Raw genomic sequence first — 17,034 nt, forward strand, 5'->3', positions numbered from 1 at the left:
ATGATTTAACTTCATTTGTGATGATTTATCTCTTATGCTCAGTCCATTTTTTCCCCAAATTTAATTTGAGGGAAGTTGTCACCACCTGCTGCCACCTTGTGGTTTGTATTGTCAGTTTTCCTCTTTTGGTGCAGTTGATCTTGTTCTTACATTTCTCCTTCCTCCTAAAGTCCCTGTGTTGCCTTTGTGGGCAGAGTTGTGGGACGTGCACAGCTGCCTCCGATTGACCCTGGTGCTACTTAAGCAGCACATTGACAGCTGGATGGCACTCGGTGAATCCACTCCACGCCAGTTGATTCCATATTTCGAGTATTTTGCCACCTTGGCCATTCCCAGTGCCATCCATCTTGGTGTTGTTTTGTAGTGTGCACGTCTTGTAACTCCAAACCAAGTTTAGTTCATTTTTGTATATATGTATCTTTTGTTATTTTGTCCACAATACACATTTTGTCTTCTCTCTTTCGCACCGTCGCTTTTTGTTTCCTCCTGTTTGGATAGTTTTTGTGAGTAGATTTCCGCAGTAAAAAATGTGTTTTACTCAGCGTCCTGCACATCCTTGGGTTCCTCTTTGCAGTGTTGAACAGCACTCTGACAGAAGGAGTTTCTCCAAAATGCAACACCCTTTGGCGTACAAGTTTGTGATTAAATGCTATACATAAAAAATGAAAGGGACAAGCGGTAGAAACAATGGATGGATTGACTTTTATTGACTTTTCCCTAACAATCCAAACTTCCCCATGTTTTCTGAAATTGATAATGTTTGAGGGATTCTAAAAAAGGGGGAACAAAATCATAAACAACTTTTTTTTTTTAAATTGTCATGTGTAGTTTTTAAAAAAAATAAGAAATGTAGATTATTAAAAACAAAACTATCCTTCATAACCTTCCACATATAATGTTGCCATTTTCTCTAACCTACATATTGCATAAAGGGGACATACATATAAAACAATATTCATATTACAAAAGAGAATAATACAGATTAATTAAAAAAAATTGATTATTGAGACCCAACAAATGATTCATAAAGTCACAGATTTTAAAAGTAAATGATCTTGTATAAAAGACAACTGCTGAAAATGTATAAAGTAAATAATAATATGTTTCCAGAAGTGGTGCAGAAGGTGTTTCAAGTGTGAACCACTAAATTTGAATTAAGAGGGATTTATGTGTATTCAAAAGCAAAGGTATGAACACATGTAAAACAAATATGTACATCATATAAAGGAGTTACTCTACAACATCATTAAAAATCAAACATGATTTCTGAATATATCTATACACATAAAAAGTATTCGTAACATGTTTTGTCCTGTTTATTCCCACCTTTACAGTCAAAGTGTTGTGTTCATTTTTAAATAAAAGTACACAATGTTGTATATTAAAACATGTACTTGACTGAAAAAAGCAATAATCTGAAATATCTAATCTATAAATGTTAGAATCTATGTGCTGATGTTGTTACAAAGTCGAAGTTAAGATTTGACAGTTTATTTCAAATCCTGCAGTTTCATTTGCTGCTGCTGTTCTCACCAGCACACTTGTGTTTCTTACACTGCTACTTAGAAGACAATCTTTCACCACACACACTGCAACTCAACACTTTCTCTCCTGGGTGTCTTCTCATGAGTCTTTTCAAAATACGGACTTTGTATACAACTTTTACAACACACTGAACATGTTTAAGGTTTGTCTGCAGTGTGTCTTGTCATGTGTGCTTTGAAATGGTGCATTTGAGTAAAATCTTTACTGCAGACTGAACATGAAAAAGGTTTTTCTCCAGTGTGTATTCTCATGTGTCTTTTCAAATGCATACTTTGTATAAAACTTCTACAACATACTGAACAAGTATAAGGTTTTTCACCAGTGTGTGTACTCATGTGTATTTTCAAGTAGTTCTTTCGAGCAAAATATTTACCGCAGATTGAACATGAAAAAGGTTGTTCTCCAGTGTGTATTCTCATGTGTTTTTTGAAATGGTCCCTTCGAGTAAAATCTTTACCGCAGATTGAACATGAAAAAGGTTTTTCTCCAGTGTGTGATCTCATGTGTGCATTTAAACGTTCATTTCTTACAAAAATTTTACCACATTCTGAGCAGGAAAACGGTTTTTCTCCTGTGTGTGTTCTCATGTGTACTTTTAAACTTTGATTTTTTCCAAAACTTTTACCACATTCTGAGCAGGAAAAAGGTTTTTCTCCAGTGTGTAGTCTCTTGTGTATTTTCAAAATGTATCTTTGAGTAAAATCTTTACCGCAGATCGAACACAAAAAATGTCTTTCTCCAGTGTGTGTTCTCATGTGTTCTTTCAGAACACTTGGGTATTTAAAAGTTTTGTGACAGTGAGAAGATGTGAAGTGAGTGTTGTCAGTGTGACATGTCTTATCATCTTTAGAGTCTTCATCATCAGTGTCAGGAGAGTGTGACGTTGTGTCCTCACTATCTGATAGTGGAGCTAAGAGCTTGTCTGCTTGTGATCCTCCACAGTGGTCTCCATCAGCTTCTGTTGTCATGTGTTGTGTTGAGCTGCTGCTTGGAGGCTCCCCCCCTCCCCTCTCCTCACTTTCACCTTTCACCTCATCATCTTCACTCTTCACAGGGACACCAGTCACTGGCATCTTGGTGACATCAACCTCCTCCAGTCCTTCAAGATGCTCTCCCTGCTGACTGATGCTGTGTTCCTCCTCTTCCTCTTTAATGTGAGGGGTCAGTGGGTCCTCCTCTTCCGCCTTAATGTGAGGGCTCAGTGGATCCACCGCTTCCTTTTTAAAATGTGGTGTCAGTGGGTCCTCCATCTCCTCTTTAAAAAAGGGTAGCCATTGGTGTTCCTCTTCATTTTTAAAATGGGGGATCAGTGGGTATTCCTCTTCCGCCTTAATGTGAGGGGTCTGTGGATCCACTGCTTCCTTTTTAAAATGTGGTGTCAGTGGTTCCTCCATCTCCTCTTTAAAAAAGGGTAGCCATTGGTGTTCCTCTTCATTTTTAAAATGGGGGATCAGTGGGTATTCCTCTTCCGCCTTAATGTGAGGGGTCTGTGGATCCACTGCTTCCTTTTTAAAATGGGGTGTCAGTGGGTCCTCCTCTTCCTCTTTAAAATGGGGGATTAGTGGGTGTTCCTCTTCATTTTTAAAATGGGGGATCAGTGGGTATTCCTCTTCCTTCTTAATGATGTTGTGCTGTGGCTCCTCCGTCTGCATCCTGAAGCTCCACTTCTGTTGCTCAGGGTGAAGATGTTCTTCACAGACGTCTGCAAGACAAACACAAGTTTGAGAAACATCCATATCTGCTCAGTCACATAATGCATTCAGTACTTTGACATGCACTTAGGAAAAACAAGTTATTGTATGAACTGTCTTGAAATCTCAGTGATGCACAAACACGTTACTCTTTACAACATTTTTCACAGGAAAAGAAAAACCAACTAGAACAACAGGACTTTTTACTATGGATAAACGATTTGGTTTAAAATTGATTTTACGATATATTATTTCATATTGAATTACTAATAGAACCAATTTAAAACAGGCTACAGAGTCTCCTAATTTAGTTGTTGAAATATGCAGTAAAATATTACATCATTTCCAGTATTATTTTCTCAAATAAAGTAACCAGATATTAACAGTAAATAAACAAGTACATTAAAAATATTTTTTTCAACAAAATAATACAATTATAAATGATACAATATGTTACTGCATATGTCAGCTGCCAAATTAGGAGCTTTTGTAACCCGCTTTAAAATTCTTCTAGTATCAATTATACACCAAATTATATATCGTGACATATATTGTTATTAGGATATAGATTTGAGGTCATATCGCCCATACCAAACATTAGTTCGCCAAGACATTTTGTTTGGCCCACCAATTTTATTTTTTAATATTCTTCAGATGTGTGTGTATGTTTAAAATGTGGGACTACTGTTCTACATCACGTGGAAGTGTCATGTCATGGGGATGGTGTGCTTTCAACTAAGGGTGTGACGATACGGTCAGCTCACCAAAGGATACTCGATATTGGATTTAGGAGAACAAGACAATATTTTGGTGTTTAACATGATTCTTACACGTGTGTGTACTTCATGTGTATATGAATGTACTTTCCCTTGTGTGCTTAGTTTTACTGTAACTTCATAGTGGATAATATCTATAAACAACCTCAATTGTTTTACATCTTTAATTTGAAGGACTGTTTACTTATCTGACAAATTCAAAGGAAACTGCACTTTTTAAAATGTTGCCTATCATTCACAATCCTTATGTAAGACATATGTTTTAAACTTTTATGAATTTAATTATTAAATAAACGTGAGCAAAAATCAGCTAACATTGGAGTCAATGGGAGCTCCTCTATTAGACCCACAAAGTCCTCCAAAAAAATTGCCAACAATACACCATTTACATTTTGTGACCTGAATATTAACCAAGTATTAGTGATATTGTTATTATAAGCGCTAACGCTAAGGACCTACTTTTAGCGGCGCATTGATCACAGAAGTAACTAGCTTATGCTGCTATATTAACATACTGAGCTGCTTCCTCACCTCTAAGATGGTGAAAGCTAATTCTAGAATATAAATCATGCTTCTCACTTATGTAGTAGAAGGTTGTGGACATAAACCGAGAACTTGGTCAACACTGACATCCAACTTAGACCTGGAGATGGCTAGAAAGATTAAGTAATGTGCTCTTTTGCACCCACCCTTTTTAACCGTTTGCGATGATTAATTCCTCATCTAAACGGGAAGATATGAACATCCCATCAGTCGGCATCCCAGTGAAAGCAGACATTGTATGTGTGGAGAGACACAGCCGACGGGCCGACAATGGGCGGAAAGCAGCAGCGCGGGCCCACCTGGAGGCCAGGAGGCGGGGCATGCGGCGGCGAGGAGAGGCATGACACACGCGAAGCGACACTGCAGCGGCAATCTGAGCCAGGTGCGTATATTACACACCTGCTTACAATCTGTCTATCTGCTGCTAGAGTACAAAAAGGGCGAGGGAGGAACGAGCGGGAGAGCAGCACGGAGGAGGAAACAACGGCCAGGAGACGAAGAGCGCAACGACCCACACCGAGAGAGCGATGACGCACCCCCGCAGTGGACGCAAGCCCCGGACGCTGTTTAATATAGATTAGAATAGGCCGTGCAACTAATCATATGTCCTGAGTTCCAGTTGAAAGTGGGTGCAAGTTCATGCCCACGTACACACACTCTTATCGCCCACATTCTTCACACTGTTTACGTGGCTTCTTGGCCGAGGTCTGAGGGACAACACCAGATATGAAGTCAGAGTCCAGGGAGAAAAAAAGCACCAGTCAATATCGCACAGAAGGAACCTTCCTGGTGTTACCTGACGGCACGACCACCGAGCTGCGACACCACTACAAAGGCACCTCCGTGCTCGTGCTCGTACCACCTGGCTTGGTAGCCTCGTACCCGCCTACCAAGCCAAAGACTTAGGTCCAATGAGGAAACAGGGCGTAACGGCTGCTGATTGGACCGACACGCAAATACCACATTTTCAAAACTCCCCGTTGTCAATTAAAAACATAGTTATGGGCTGCACTTTGGACACACCTGCTGTAAGCTACGAGGAGTTAGCAGCTACACAACAGCTAAGCTAAAACAGCACTTTTAAGCATATCAAATAATTATAGTTGCTTAATACGTACACAAAGTCTCCAAAACAGAAGTCTGATAGAAAGTATCCAGTAACAAACATGTCCGCATCATTCAACATTGTGAGCCATGAGCTTGACTTCATGAATTATTGTGGCCACCAGGTGTTGGGAAAGATCAAATAAAACAATTGCAAAAGCATCCGTCACAAGGTTAGTGTTTTTTATATATTTGTGTCAATATGTAGAAGCATCCTCAGCCTTCCCGGGAAGGTCTATTCAGGTGTACTGGAGAGGAGCCTAAGTCAGACAGTCGAACCTCAGATTTAGGAGGAACAGTGTGGTTTTCATCCTGGTCGTGGAACTGTGGACCAGCTCTATACTCTCGGCAGGGTTCTTGAGGGTGCATGGGAGGTTGCCCAACCAGTCTACATGTGCTTTGTGGACTTGGAGAAGGCATTCGACCGTGTCCCTCGGCAAGTCCTGTGGGGAGTGCTCAGGGAGTATGGGGTATCGGACTGTCTGATTGTGGCGGTCCGCTCCCTGTACGATCAGTGTCAGAACTTGGTCCGCATTGCCGGCAGTAAGTCGGACACTTTTCCAGTGAGGGTTGGACTCCGCCAAAGCGCCGATTTTGTTCATAACTTTTATGGACAGAATTTCTAGGCGCAGTCAAGGCGTTGAGGGGATCCGGTTTGGTGGCTGCAGGATTAGGTCTCTTCATCTGGCCAGGAACTTTAGCTCTAACTGGATCGGTTTGCAACAGAGTGTGAAGCGACTGGGATGAGAATCAGAGCCTCCAAGTCCGAGTCCAAGGTTCTCGTACAGAAAAGGGTGGGGTGCCATCTCCGGGTTGGGGAGGAGACCCTGCCCCAAGTGGAGGAGTTCAAGTACCTTGGAGTCTTGTTCACAAGCGAGGGAAGAGTGGATCGTGAGATCGACAGGCGGATCGGTGCGGCGTCTGCAGTAATGCGGACGTTGTATGGATCCGTTGTGGTTAAGAAGGAGCTGAGCCGGAAGGCAAAGCTCTCAGTTTACCGGTCGATCTACGTTCCCATCCTCACCGATGGTCATGAGCTTTGTGTTATGACCGAAAGGATAAGATAACGGGTACAAGCAGCCGAAGCGGTCTGTTTATTTCAAGTGTTCGTTTTCCCTTATTAGCTCTTGTGTTATTTATTTAAACCCATATTTGTTCCCACTACCGCACCTTTAGTTGGAGTCTTTAATCTCGTTATATGCAAATATAATGACAATTAAGTCTATTCTATTCTATTCTAAATGAGTTTCCTCCGCCGTGTGGTGGGTCTCTCCCTTAGAGATAGGCTGAGAAGCTCTGTCATCAGGGAGGAACTCAAAGTAAAGCCACTGCTCCTCCACATCGAGAACAGCCAGATGAGGTGGTTCAGGCATCTGGTCAGGATGCCACCCGAACGCCTCCCTAGGGATGTGTTTAGGGCACGTCCAACCGGTAGTATGCCCCGGGGAAGACCCAGGACACGTTGGGAAGACTATGTCTCCCAGCTGGCCTGGAAACGCCTTGGGATCCCCCGGGAAGAGCTGGACGAAGCGACTGGGGAGAGGAAAGTCTGGGCTTCCCTGCTTAGGCTGTTGCCCCCGCGACCCGACCTCAGATAAGCAGAAGAGGGATGGAAGGCTGGATGTGTAACACAACTTGATGTTCCTTGAAAACAGCGTCCAGTAGTTGATGTTGTCGCGCCTTCTCCTCTTTTGTTCGACAAAGTTCCTCCTTGTACTCTGCTGTAGTTTTTTTTTTTTTTCTAACATCACAAATATTTCTTCAACAGCAGCAGTTAGTCGCTGACTCACCAACACTCACATCATTTGTAATGTAGACATGTTCACACAATAAAAACACTTTACACTTACATTGGATCTCTGCTTTGATGTGTCGATCACTTCCGCCTCTCTTTGTTAGCAGCTAACAAGCTAAGCTAACCAGCAGGCTAGGCTAGCACGTCAAAGTGCACTCAGACTAATGTATCCGCATACAAACAATTAATAAGGACGTTTACTCTGTTAAACGACACACATGTGCACATGTACGTTGTAATTAAGACCTAGAAACCATAATAACCAAAACAACGTAATCTCCGCCAGACGCCATCTTGTTTTGTGCTTCCTCCTGTGTGACGTCATAGAAGTGTTCTCAACCCCGGAATAAATGTTGGCCAACCACGTGTTTCATTGGGACAATAGCGAGTGGTGCACACTTCCTTCAAACACGTGTTTCACTGGGACAATAGTGAGTGGTGCACACTTCCTTCAAACACGTGTTTCACTGGGACAATAGTGAGTGGTGCACACTTCCTTCAAACACGTGTTTCACTGGGACAATAGTAGGTGGTGCACACTTCCTTCGCCCGGCCACAGAAGACAAAAAAGAGTTGCTGGTGTAACAATAGGAAGAATATATTCCACTCCTCTCTTGTACACGCGGCTTATGAGGTAATATACATGATATATTTTCATATTATTTATCTTATTTACCTCATATGTTGTTCGAAGCTAACGTGCTAGCGTTAGCCCGCTAGCAGGCCTTTGTAGCAAATGCGAGCATTTTTTTGAGGAGTGTATTTTATATGTTCTCTATGAGAAAAAAAAAAAAACAGTTAAAGTATTAAATAAGTCAATATAATTATTGACTTATTTAATACTTTAACTGTTTTTTTTTTTTTTAGGAGTGTATTTTATATGTTCTCTATGAGAATTATATTGACTTATTTAATACTTTAACTGTTGTTTTTTTTGAGGAGTGTATTTTATATGTTCTCTATGAGAATTATATTGACTTATTTAATACTTTAACTGTTGTTTTTTTTGAGGAGTGTATTTTATATGTTCTCTATGAGAATTATATTGACTTATTTAATACTTTAACTGTTTCTGTTGTATATTACAGTCACACTTAACATCATTAAATATTTGTTACTAGAAAGAAACGAACGTCTCGTAATTTAAGTCTGGAATAAGTCACATGGTATAATAATAATAATAATACATTTTATTTGGTATAGCACTTTTCAGTGTACTCAAAGATGCTTTACAGGATGAAAAAAAATATTATTGTTATTGTAATGACAGTGTAATATAATGTATTATTGCAGTGGTCTGCTTTATGTTGGTGTCAACTTTATTAGCAATAAATACAAATGATGTTTGCACGCACTTCTATTACCTTGATAACATCCATCCATCCATTGTTCTACCGCTTGTCGCTATTTGAGGTTGCGGGGGGGTGTTGGAGCCTATCTCAGCTGCATTGGGTGGACATATCATGGAAATTAAATCGACTGATGTTTGTTATTATGAATACACTATTTGCACAATTGTAAGCGAGTAATGCTTATTCAGTCAGACTAAAATAAATATTTAATTAAATAAATGTTAAATATTAAAAATAGCTTTAATATACTGCACACAAAATGAATTTGCATCAATATTTTGTTTGTAGTCGAAACATGAGGTACCCAAATATTCTAAATATTTGTTTATATTTATACATTTATATATATATATATGTATGTGTATATGTATATATTTATATATACATACTCACTGGCACTTGTTCCACGTGCTTCGCTGCACTTCTGTTTGTTTTTTGTTGGGTTAAAAATGTTGCTTTCACAGAAAAAAGTTAAAGTACCAATGATTGTCACACACACACTAGGTGTGGTGAAATGTGTCCTCTGCATTTGACCCATCCCCTTGATCACCCCCTGAGAGGTGAGGGGAGCAGTGGGCAGCAGCGGTGCCGCGCCCGGGAATCATTTATGGTGATTTAACCCCCAATTCCAACCCTTGATGCTGAGTGCCAAGCAGGGAGGTAATGGAGAACAAGGAGAGGATATTGCGCGTAAAAGTAAAGCCAACCGACCACAGCTCTGTAGTCCTGGTCACCGTTGACGTGAGGTGGGACTATTTTGGAGGTGCACGTCAAGGTTGGCTGGTAGGTTGGTAGTGGGAGGAGCCAGTTGGCGTCACTTGATGCTGCAGCACAATGACACTTTTATACGTGCAGACTGACTTCATGCAGTCATGACGGAACTACAATCCCAGCAGGAGGTTTTCTTTAAGTTGTTACTTTTTAATCAGTAATTAATGTAAATGCAGAAAACAGGATCAATAACACAATTCATAATAATCAATAACTGATGATTATTCCATGTGTAGAAGAACATCACCACAAAGTGGTGTCAGTCCACTTGGAAAATATTATATTTGATGGTCTAAAAAACATTTGACACATCTGAGCTGAAGTTTGTTTGTGTTGTCTTGTGGACGTCCAACAGATGAACGCTCGTCAAGAAGAACGTCCCCTTCAGCAGCAGGAGGATCCACAGCCCCCCCACATTAAAGAGGAAGAGGAGGAAGTGTGGATCAGTCAGGAGGGAGAGTGTCCTGTAGGGCAGGAGGAGGCTGATGTCAGCAAGTTTCCACTGACTGTTGTCTCTGTGAAGACTGAAGAGCATGAAGACAAACCACCTGAGTCCTCACAGCTTCATCACAGTCCAAGTAAGCACAACATCCACATATCATCTAATACAATGTTTGTGACACATGTTTATCCGGGGGCCACATTTATCACTAAAGATGGAGATATACCGTATTTTCCACACTATAAGGCGCACCGGATTATAAGGTGCACCTTCAATGATTGGCCTATTTTAAAACTTTGTTCATATATAAAGCACACCGCATTATAAGGTGCATAGAATAGATGGAACAGTAAAGTTAAAGTTAAAGTACCAATGATTGTCACACACACTCTTGGTGTGGTGAAATTATTCTCTGCATTTGACTCATCACCCTTGATCACGCCCTGGGAGGGGAGGGGAGCAGTGGGCAGCAGTGGTGCCGCGCCCGGAAATAATTTTTGGTGATTTAACCCCCAATTCCAACCCTTGATGCTGAGTGCCAAGCAGGGAGGTAATGAGTCCCATTTTTATATTCTATAGTATGAGTCAGCCGGGGTTTGAACTCACAACCTATCGATCCCAGGGCGGGCACTCTAACCACTAGGCCACTGAGTAGAGGCTGGGGTTACGTTATGCATCCTTTACATCAGGGGTGTCAAACGTACTTCTTCTTCTACGGGGGAAAATGAAGTTGGCAGCTGCTTACCGTAGTTGCGAGACCTCCATCTGTCAGGTTCAAACATTGATGACATCTATTAAACAGGACAAAAAGGCAAAGAATCAAACAGAGACAGAATTAAATTTATACTCGGATCCGAGGAGAGGCATGGCCATTGTACTGCCTGTACAAATCCTGCACCATGCTCTGCCCCAAGATCGTTCTCGTGGTTCTTTATTTGATTTTCACCCCCCTCCTTCCCACAGCTGCTTCCTCATGGAAGTGGGTCATGACCAGCATTGCCTTTGGTTCCCGAACAGATCAAAGAAAGTCCCATAAAATAGATCAAAGAGGGTTCGTAAAAATACTTAAAAGAGTTCCTCTGGAAGTTGGGCAGATTCTGCCATCTGTCCGCCTGGAAGTCCAGCATTCTTCTTGGAAAGCTCCAGCCTTTTTTCTTCTCGTCAGGAACACAATGTAATACAAGGTTTTATTTGATAATTTACACTGAATTCTTCTGACATTCCCCCCTGTTTATCAAATAAATTCCCCATAATCTTCGTATCCCTAATAACTTCTTCTTGCGATTTTCAGTTATTGTTTAACTTCCCTTGAAACAAGCTATGTTTACACTCAGGATTGAACATCAATTTTTCCCTCATAATTATCAATCAATCAATCAATGTTTACTTATTTAGCCCTAAATCACTAGTGTCTCAAAGGGCTGCACAAACCACAACACCAACCACTACGACATCCTCGGTAGGCCCACATAAGGGCAAGGAAAACTCACACCCAGTGGGACGTCGGTGACTATGATGACTATGAGAACCTTGGAGAGGAGGAAAGCAATGGATGTCGAGCGGGTCTAACATGATACTCTGAAAGTTCAATCCATAGTGGATCCAACACAGCAGCGAGAGTCCCGTCCACAGCGGAGCCAGCAGGAAACCATCCCAAGCGGAGGCGGATCAGCAGCGCAGAGATGTCCCAAGCCGATACACAGGCAAGCGGTCCATCCCGGGTCCTGATTCTGGACGAGCGGTCCATCCTGGGTCCCGACTCCCGACAGCCAGTACGTCATCCATGGCCATTGGACCAGACCCCCTCCACAAGGGAGAGTGGGACAGAGGAGAAAAAGAAAAGAAATGGCAGATCAACTGGTCTAAAAAGGGAGTCTATTTAAAGGCTAAAGTATACAAATGAGTTTTAAGGTGAGACTTAAATGCTTTTACTGAGGTGGCATCTCAAACTGTTACCGGGAGGGCATTCCAGAGTACTGGAGCCTGAATTGAAAATGCTCTATAGCCCGCAGACTTTTTTGAGGTTTTGGGAATCTCTAATAAGCCGGAATCCTTTGAACGCAGATTTCTTGCCGGGACATATGGTACAATACAATCGGCAAGATAGGATGGAGCTAGACCGTGTAGTATTTTATACATAAGTAGTAAAACCTTAAAGTCACATCTTAAGTGCACAGGAAGCCAGTACAGGTGAGCCAGTATAAACATATATATATATATATATATGTATATCTCTATATAAAAGGTATATACAGTATAGTCGTAATATAATCAAACGTTCTTGTTCTTGTCAAAAGTCTAACAGCCACATTTTGTACCAACTGTAATCTTTTAATGCTAGACATGGGGAGACCCGAAAATTATACGTTACAGTAGTCGAGACGAGACGTAACAAACGCATGGATAATGATCTCAGCGTCTTTAGTGGACATAATGGAGCGAATTTTGCCGATATTACGGGGATGAAAGAAGGCCGTTTTAGTAACGCTTTTAATGTGTGCCTCAAAGGAGAGAGTTGGGTTGAAGATAATACCCAGATTCTTTACCGAGTCGCCTTGTTTAATTGTTTGGTTGTCAAATGTTAGAGTTGTATTATTAAATAAAGGTCAGTGTCTAGCAGGACCGATAATCAGCATTTCCGTTTTTTTGGCGTTGAGTTGCAAAAAGTTAGCGGACATCCATTGTTTAATTTCATTAAGACATGCCTCCAGCTGACTACAATCCGGCGTGTTGGTCAGCTTTAGGGGCATGTAGAGTTGGGTGTCATCAGCAGAACAGTGAAAGCTAACACCGTATTTGCGTATGATGTCACCTAGCGGCAGCATGTAGATGCTGAAGAGTGCAGGGCCAAGGACCGAACCCTGGGGAACTCCACACGTTACCTTAACGTAGTCCGAGGTCACATTGTTATGGGAGACACACTGCATCCTATCAGTAAGATAAGAGTTAAACCAAGACAGGGCTAAATCTGACATACCAATTCGTGTTTTGATACGTTCTGATAAAATATTATGATCGACGGTATGGAAAGCAGCGCTAAGATCGAGGAGCAGCAACATAGATAACGCATCAGAATCCATCGTTAGCAATAGATCATTAGTCATTTTTACGAGGGCTGTCTCAGTCGAGTGATTTGCCCTGAAACCGGATTGAAAGATTTCACACAGGTTGCTAGACGCTAAGTTTTCATTTAGCTGCTCTGCAACAATTTTTTCGAGGATTTTTTAAATAAAGGGAAGGTGAGACACCAGTCAGTCGTTTACCGGGAGGTCAGGTTCGTGGTTAGGTCTTTTAAGGAGGAGATGAATAACCGCTTTTTTGAATGCTAGGGGAACAGTGCCCGAGGAAAGTGATAAGTTTATAATATTTAGCACTGATGGACCTAATAATACAAAGAGCTCCTTGATAAGTTTCCCAGGAAGTGAGTCAAGTAAACATCCATCCATCCATCCATCCATCTTCTTCCGCTTATCCGAGGTCGGGTCGCGGGGGCAACAACCTAAGCAGGGAAACCCAGACTTCCCTTTCCCCAGCAACTTCGTCTAGCTCTTCCCAGGGGATCCCGAGGCGTTCCCATGCCAGCCGGGAGACATAGTCTTCCCAACGTGTCCTGGGTCTTCCCCGTGGCCTCCTACCGGTCGGACGTGCCCTAAACACCTCCCTAGGGAGGCGTTCGGGTGGCATCCTGACCAGATGCCCGAACCACCTCATCTGGCTCCTCTCCATGTGGAGGAGCAGCGGCTTTACTTTGAGTTCCTCCCGGATGGCAGAGCTTCTCACCCTATCTCTAAGGGAGAGACCCGCTCGGCATCCGCGTTTCCGATCACACCGCTGGCGTCTGCTCCGTAGACGGCCTCCGCTGCTACTATACTCCCCTGCTTCACAGGCCGCTGGATGTAGCCGCCGAAGTATTCCCATGCTAGCTAGCAGGTTTAGCAAGCACGCGTCTATCAGTCCAAAATGGCCCGATCTGTCCACATCCAAAAGTGTCTGGCGGTCGTAAGTGATCACGGAGTGACCACGATGTGAGCCAGCCATAAAGTTTGCAGAATTGTCCGGTATTTTTTTATTTATTATGACATTTCTGGAAATAAATCAGGAACACCATCCAGGTAGGTATTCTCGTCGTCAGATTCATCTTCTCTGTCGTCCGCCAGAAAGTGCGTCCGAACAGCTTTATTGTCTGCTGGGCTAATCGCTGTGGTAATCAAGACGGTTAGGCAGAGAACACAAGACAGGAAATATAACAACATCCACACAACGTCAGTCTTGTTGAAAACGGCCATAGATACTAAATATCAAAGACTTGTATTTGCCAAACACGTCCAACCACCCCTCCCACATAGATGTATCTATGCCAGAGTACTTTTTAATCTTACCGTTAAGGGTGTGCAGGCCTTCCAGTGCTTTGGTCAGGCTACTTTCTGCATCAGTGTAGTTTGGTATGAACGTGCAACACTGTTCACCAAATATTGTGCACACGCCCCCTTTTTCCGCTAACAACATGTCTAGTGTCATACGGTTTTGAAAAGCCATAAGGAAGGTGGCGGCGTTGATCAGCGACGGCTTCAAGTCGGCCTGTGTAATTTTCTAATCCCTCTACGTTCTAGTGGACATAGTTTATTCTATCAACATTCTTGTTAATCGTACACCACCAGTAGACAGAGGATTCAAATCCAGCTACAACTTAATTTACCAATTTATAGTCGTCAGATACACTTCTTTGGACACCCATTGGATCGATCAAGTTAGATCTAAAACACTTTGCCAGTTTACATCATGTCTAGTTATTTTCCAATGTCCAGGTATCAAAACTATTCAGATATGTTAACAATCCTTGTACAAATATTCATACATTTGCTATGTGTAAGCAGTTATCTTATGATAAGTTTCCTAACTGTTGTACGTGTCAATGCAGGTATAATTAGCTTTTTTTTATTTTATTTTATTATTTTACATATTTATCAAATATTAGTTTCTGTTTTGTCTCTTTAGCTACAGGTACATTTTGTTTTGCTCATTACTTCAATCAAACCTTTTTGACTCATCTTGAGCAATTGTCTGGGCTTTTGCATACAATACAATCAATTTGTGTAGCCTTTCCTACTTGCTCTGCCATAAGGAACAAATTAATTGCCAAAACAGGAACCAATTATTATCAAACTTTGACACAACTGTGACAGTGGAATTTGTAGTGTGCTAGTTAACATGTCCCTTTAATAAGACAAATACAATCCCAAATACTTTTTTTCCCACTACATGACCTTTTTACAATGTGCTAAGTGTAGTCAGCTTGGTCTTTCCACTATCTTTACTGCTGTCTTAGTTGTTTACAACCTCTCTCCCCCCTTGGAGAATGCCAATGTTTCCTTTTCATTGATTTTTCAAAATTTGGGGAGCTGACAAGGTCTTCCAAATATTATTTCAAAGGGTCTTAGTCCTGTTGTACTTGTAAGGTTCATATACTGTACATTTTTACTAACTCTTTGCATAATGCTTTTGCTAATGTTAGCACATCTGCTTTTCCTTTAGGAAATATTTCTGCCCACTTTGAAAATGCATCTACTATGACCAGACAATAATGTTTTCCTTCACTCTCATTTAGTTCAATAAAATCCATGCATAGATGTTGTATACATTTTTTTTATTTTTTGTATGAATTAAACTATAGGAAGTATGGTACTTCTAGTCATGTCCCTCCTGTTGAGCCATAAGTTCACCTATGGCTCACAACTGCTACCCACTTCTACTGATTGTTTGGTACGATTAGTGTATTGTCTGGACATACATAGATGTATTCTTTGTACAACGTGACTCTGTTTTTTTTTATTCATTTATCTTTTTCTTTTGGAGTACTTTGTTGTTGCATATATTTTAGTATATCATTATTTATGTCACTAATTTGTCATTGTAAATGTGTATTTCTTTTTCCTGTTCCTTGTTTTGCTGCTGTCAGCAAACACACCTCCCAGTGACACTGCGTCTGCTCCTTTGGTGTGTGCTGCACATTTGCATATTGCTATTTTAGCTGGTAGCTGTACTGCTTTTACTCATTTTTTTCCAATAATTCTCCATGTTTTACAGGTTTTCCTGTTGACGTTCCTATATTCTTCCAGTGTTATGCAAATGTGTGCACTGTTGAAAATGTGTATTGGCTATCTCCTAAGGGCAAGGGTCAGCACCACTTGAAAAGTGTTTTTCTTTTTTTTTCTTCTTTCCTCAGCGAATAAACGCATATCCCACTTTATCATGCTATACATATGAACACTTATTATAGTTATTAATCTAGGTTTGTATTTGTTCCATTATTTTAAAAATATACATATATATATTTGCATATATAACAGCGCTATTTCTATACACAAACATACATGTATCTCTTCAGTCTACAATTTATTCATATCTTATTTCAATACCCCCACATTATCTCTGTCGTACGCATTAGTTTATTCCATTTTGAATTAATTCTTATGATTTCTTCTCATTTCTTCATCTATTTTTAGTTTTATCTCACTATCTCACTTTTATCTCACTCTAGCACTATGAAATGTTCTCCTATTTTAATTTTATTTTAAACTATTTTTATTTTTATTTGAACCTCGGGGTTTTTACACTATTTGTACCTAGAAAGATACACACTTAAACACAAACTAACAAACAAACAAGTTTGCAGCGATCTTACATGGCATACGCTGACAACATGACTAATTGGTGTCGTCTTTTAACAGTCATGCTGAGTTACTTTGTTAATTTTTATATATATTTTTATTTTTTCTCAAGACAGTTTCTTGCAAAATGTCCTTCTCTGCCACAAACGCCAACACGCAGTAGGGGTGTAACTGCTGTTGTTGTTGCTGTCTTTTATTTTCTTTTTTACTACTTTTTCCGCATGGAGTGCATGGTTTATATATTCTTTGTTGAGACGCACTTTCAGTGCCGTCTCACCCGGGCCGGGAGCAGGAAAACAATTCGAGGAGGCAGGAGTTGAGTCAAGTAGAAGTATTTTATTGAACGC

At 40.9% G+C, this 17,034-nt stretch overlaps 2 protein-coding genes and 1 long non-coding RNA gene across 4 annotated transcripts in view; 1 reads left to right on the forward strand and 2 right to left on the reverse strand.

The window, feature by feature from the left end:
- Window positions 1-679: 679 nt before the first annotated feature.
- Window positions 680-7,751, reverse strand: LOC133546961 (zinc finger protein 391-like). The gene is made up of 2 exons (XM_061892810.1): window positions 7,510-7,751; window positions 680-3,247 (listed from the first exon to the last, which is right to left on the reverse strand). The coding sequence occupies exon 2, from the start codon at window positions 3,195-3,197 to the stop codon at window positions 1,683-1,685; it is 1,515 nt and encodes a 504-aa protein (XP_061748794.1). The 5' UTR covers window positions 3,198-3,247; window positions 7,510-7,751; the 3' UTR covers window positions 680-1,682.
- A 217-nt stretch (window positions 7,752-7,968) lies between these two features.
- LOC133546967 (zinc finger protein 583-like) overlaps window positions 7,969-17,034 on the forward strand; it is a 25,494-nt gene continuing 16,428 nt past the window's right edge. Inside the window, exons 1-2 of the mRNA XM_061892817.1 lie at window positions 7,969-8,088; window positions 9,933-10,155. Coding sequence (XP_061748801.1) covers window positions 9,933-10,155 — 223 coding nt within the window. The 5' untranslated portion in view covers window positions 7,969-8,088. The remainder of the gene's footprint in view (window positions 8,089-9,932; window positions 10,156-17,034) is intronic.
- The window catches only part of LOC133546968 (uncharacterized), a 13,507-nt gene continuing 6,179 nt past the window's right edge, over window positions 9,707-17,034 (reverse strand). The window contains exons 2-3 of one of the 2 annotated variants that reach the window (XR_009805290.1): window positions 10,765-10,810; window positions 9,707-10,041 (exon numbers count right to left, since the gene is read on the reverse strand). This is a non-coding gene — a long non-coding RNA (uncharacterized LOC133546968). Of the gene's footprint in view, window positions 10,102-10,764; window positions 10,811-17,034 lie in introns of both variants that reach the window. The other variant, XR_009805289.1, reaches the window with a different exon arrangement.

The sequence above is a fragment of the Nerophis ophidion genome, unplaced genomic scaffold (genome assembly GCF_033978795.1).
Source record: "Nerophis ophidion isolate RoL-2023_Sa unplaced genomic scaffold, RoL_Noph_v1.0 HiC_scaffold_53, whole genome shotgun sequence".
Classification (NCBI taxonomy): Eukaryota; Metazoa; Chordata; class Actinopteri; order Syngnathiformes; family Syngnathidae; genus Nerophis; species Nerophis ophidion.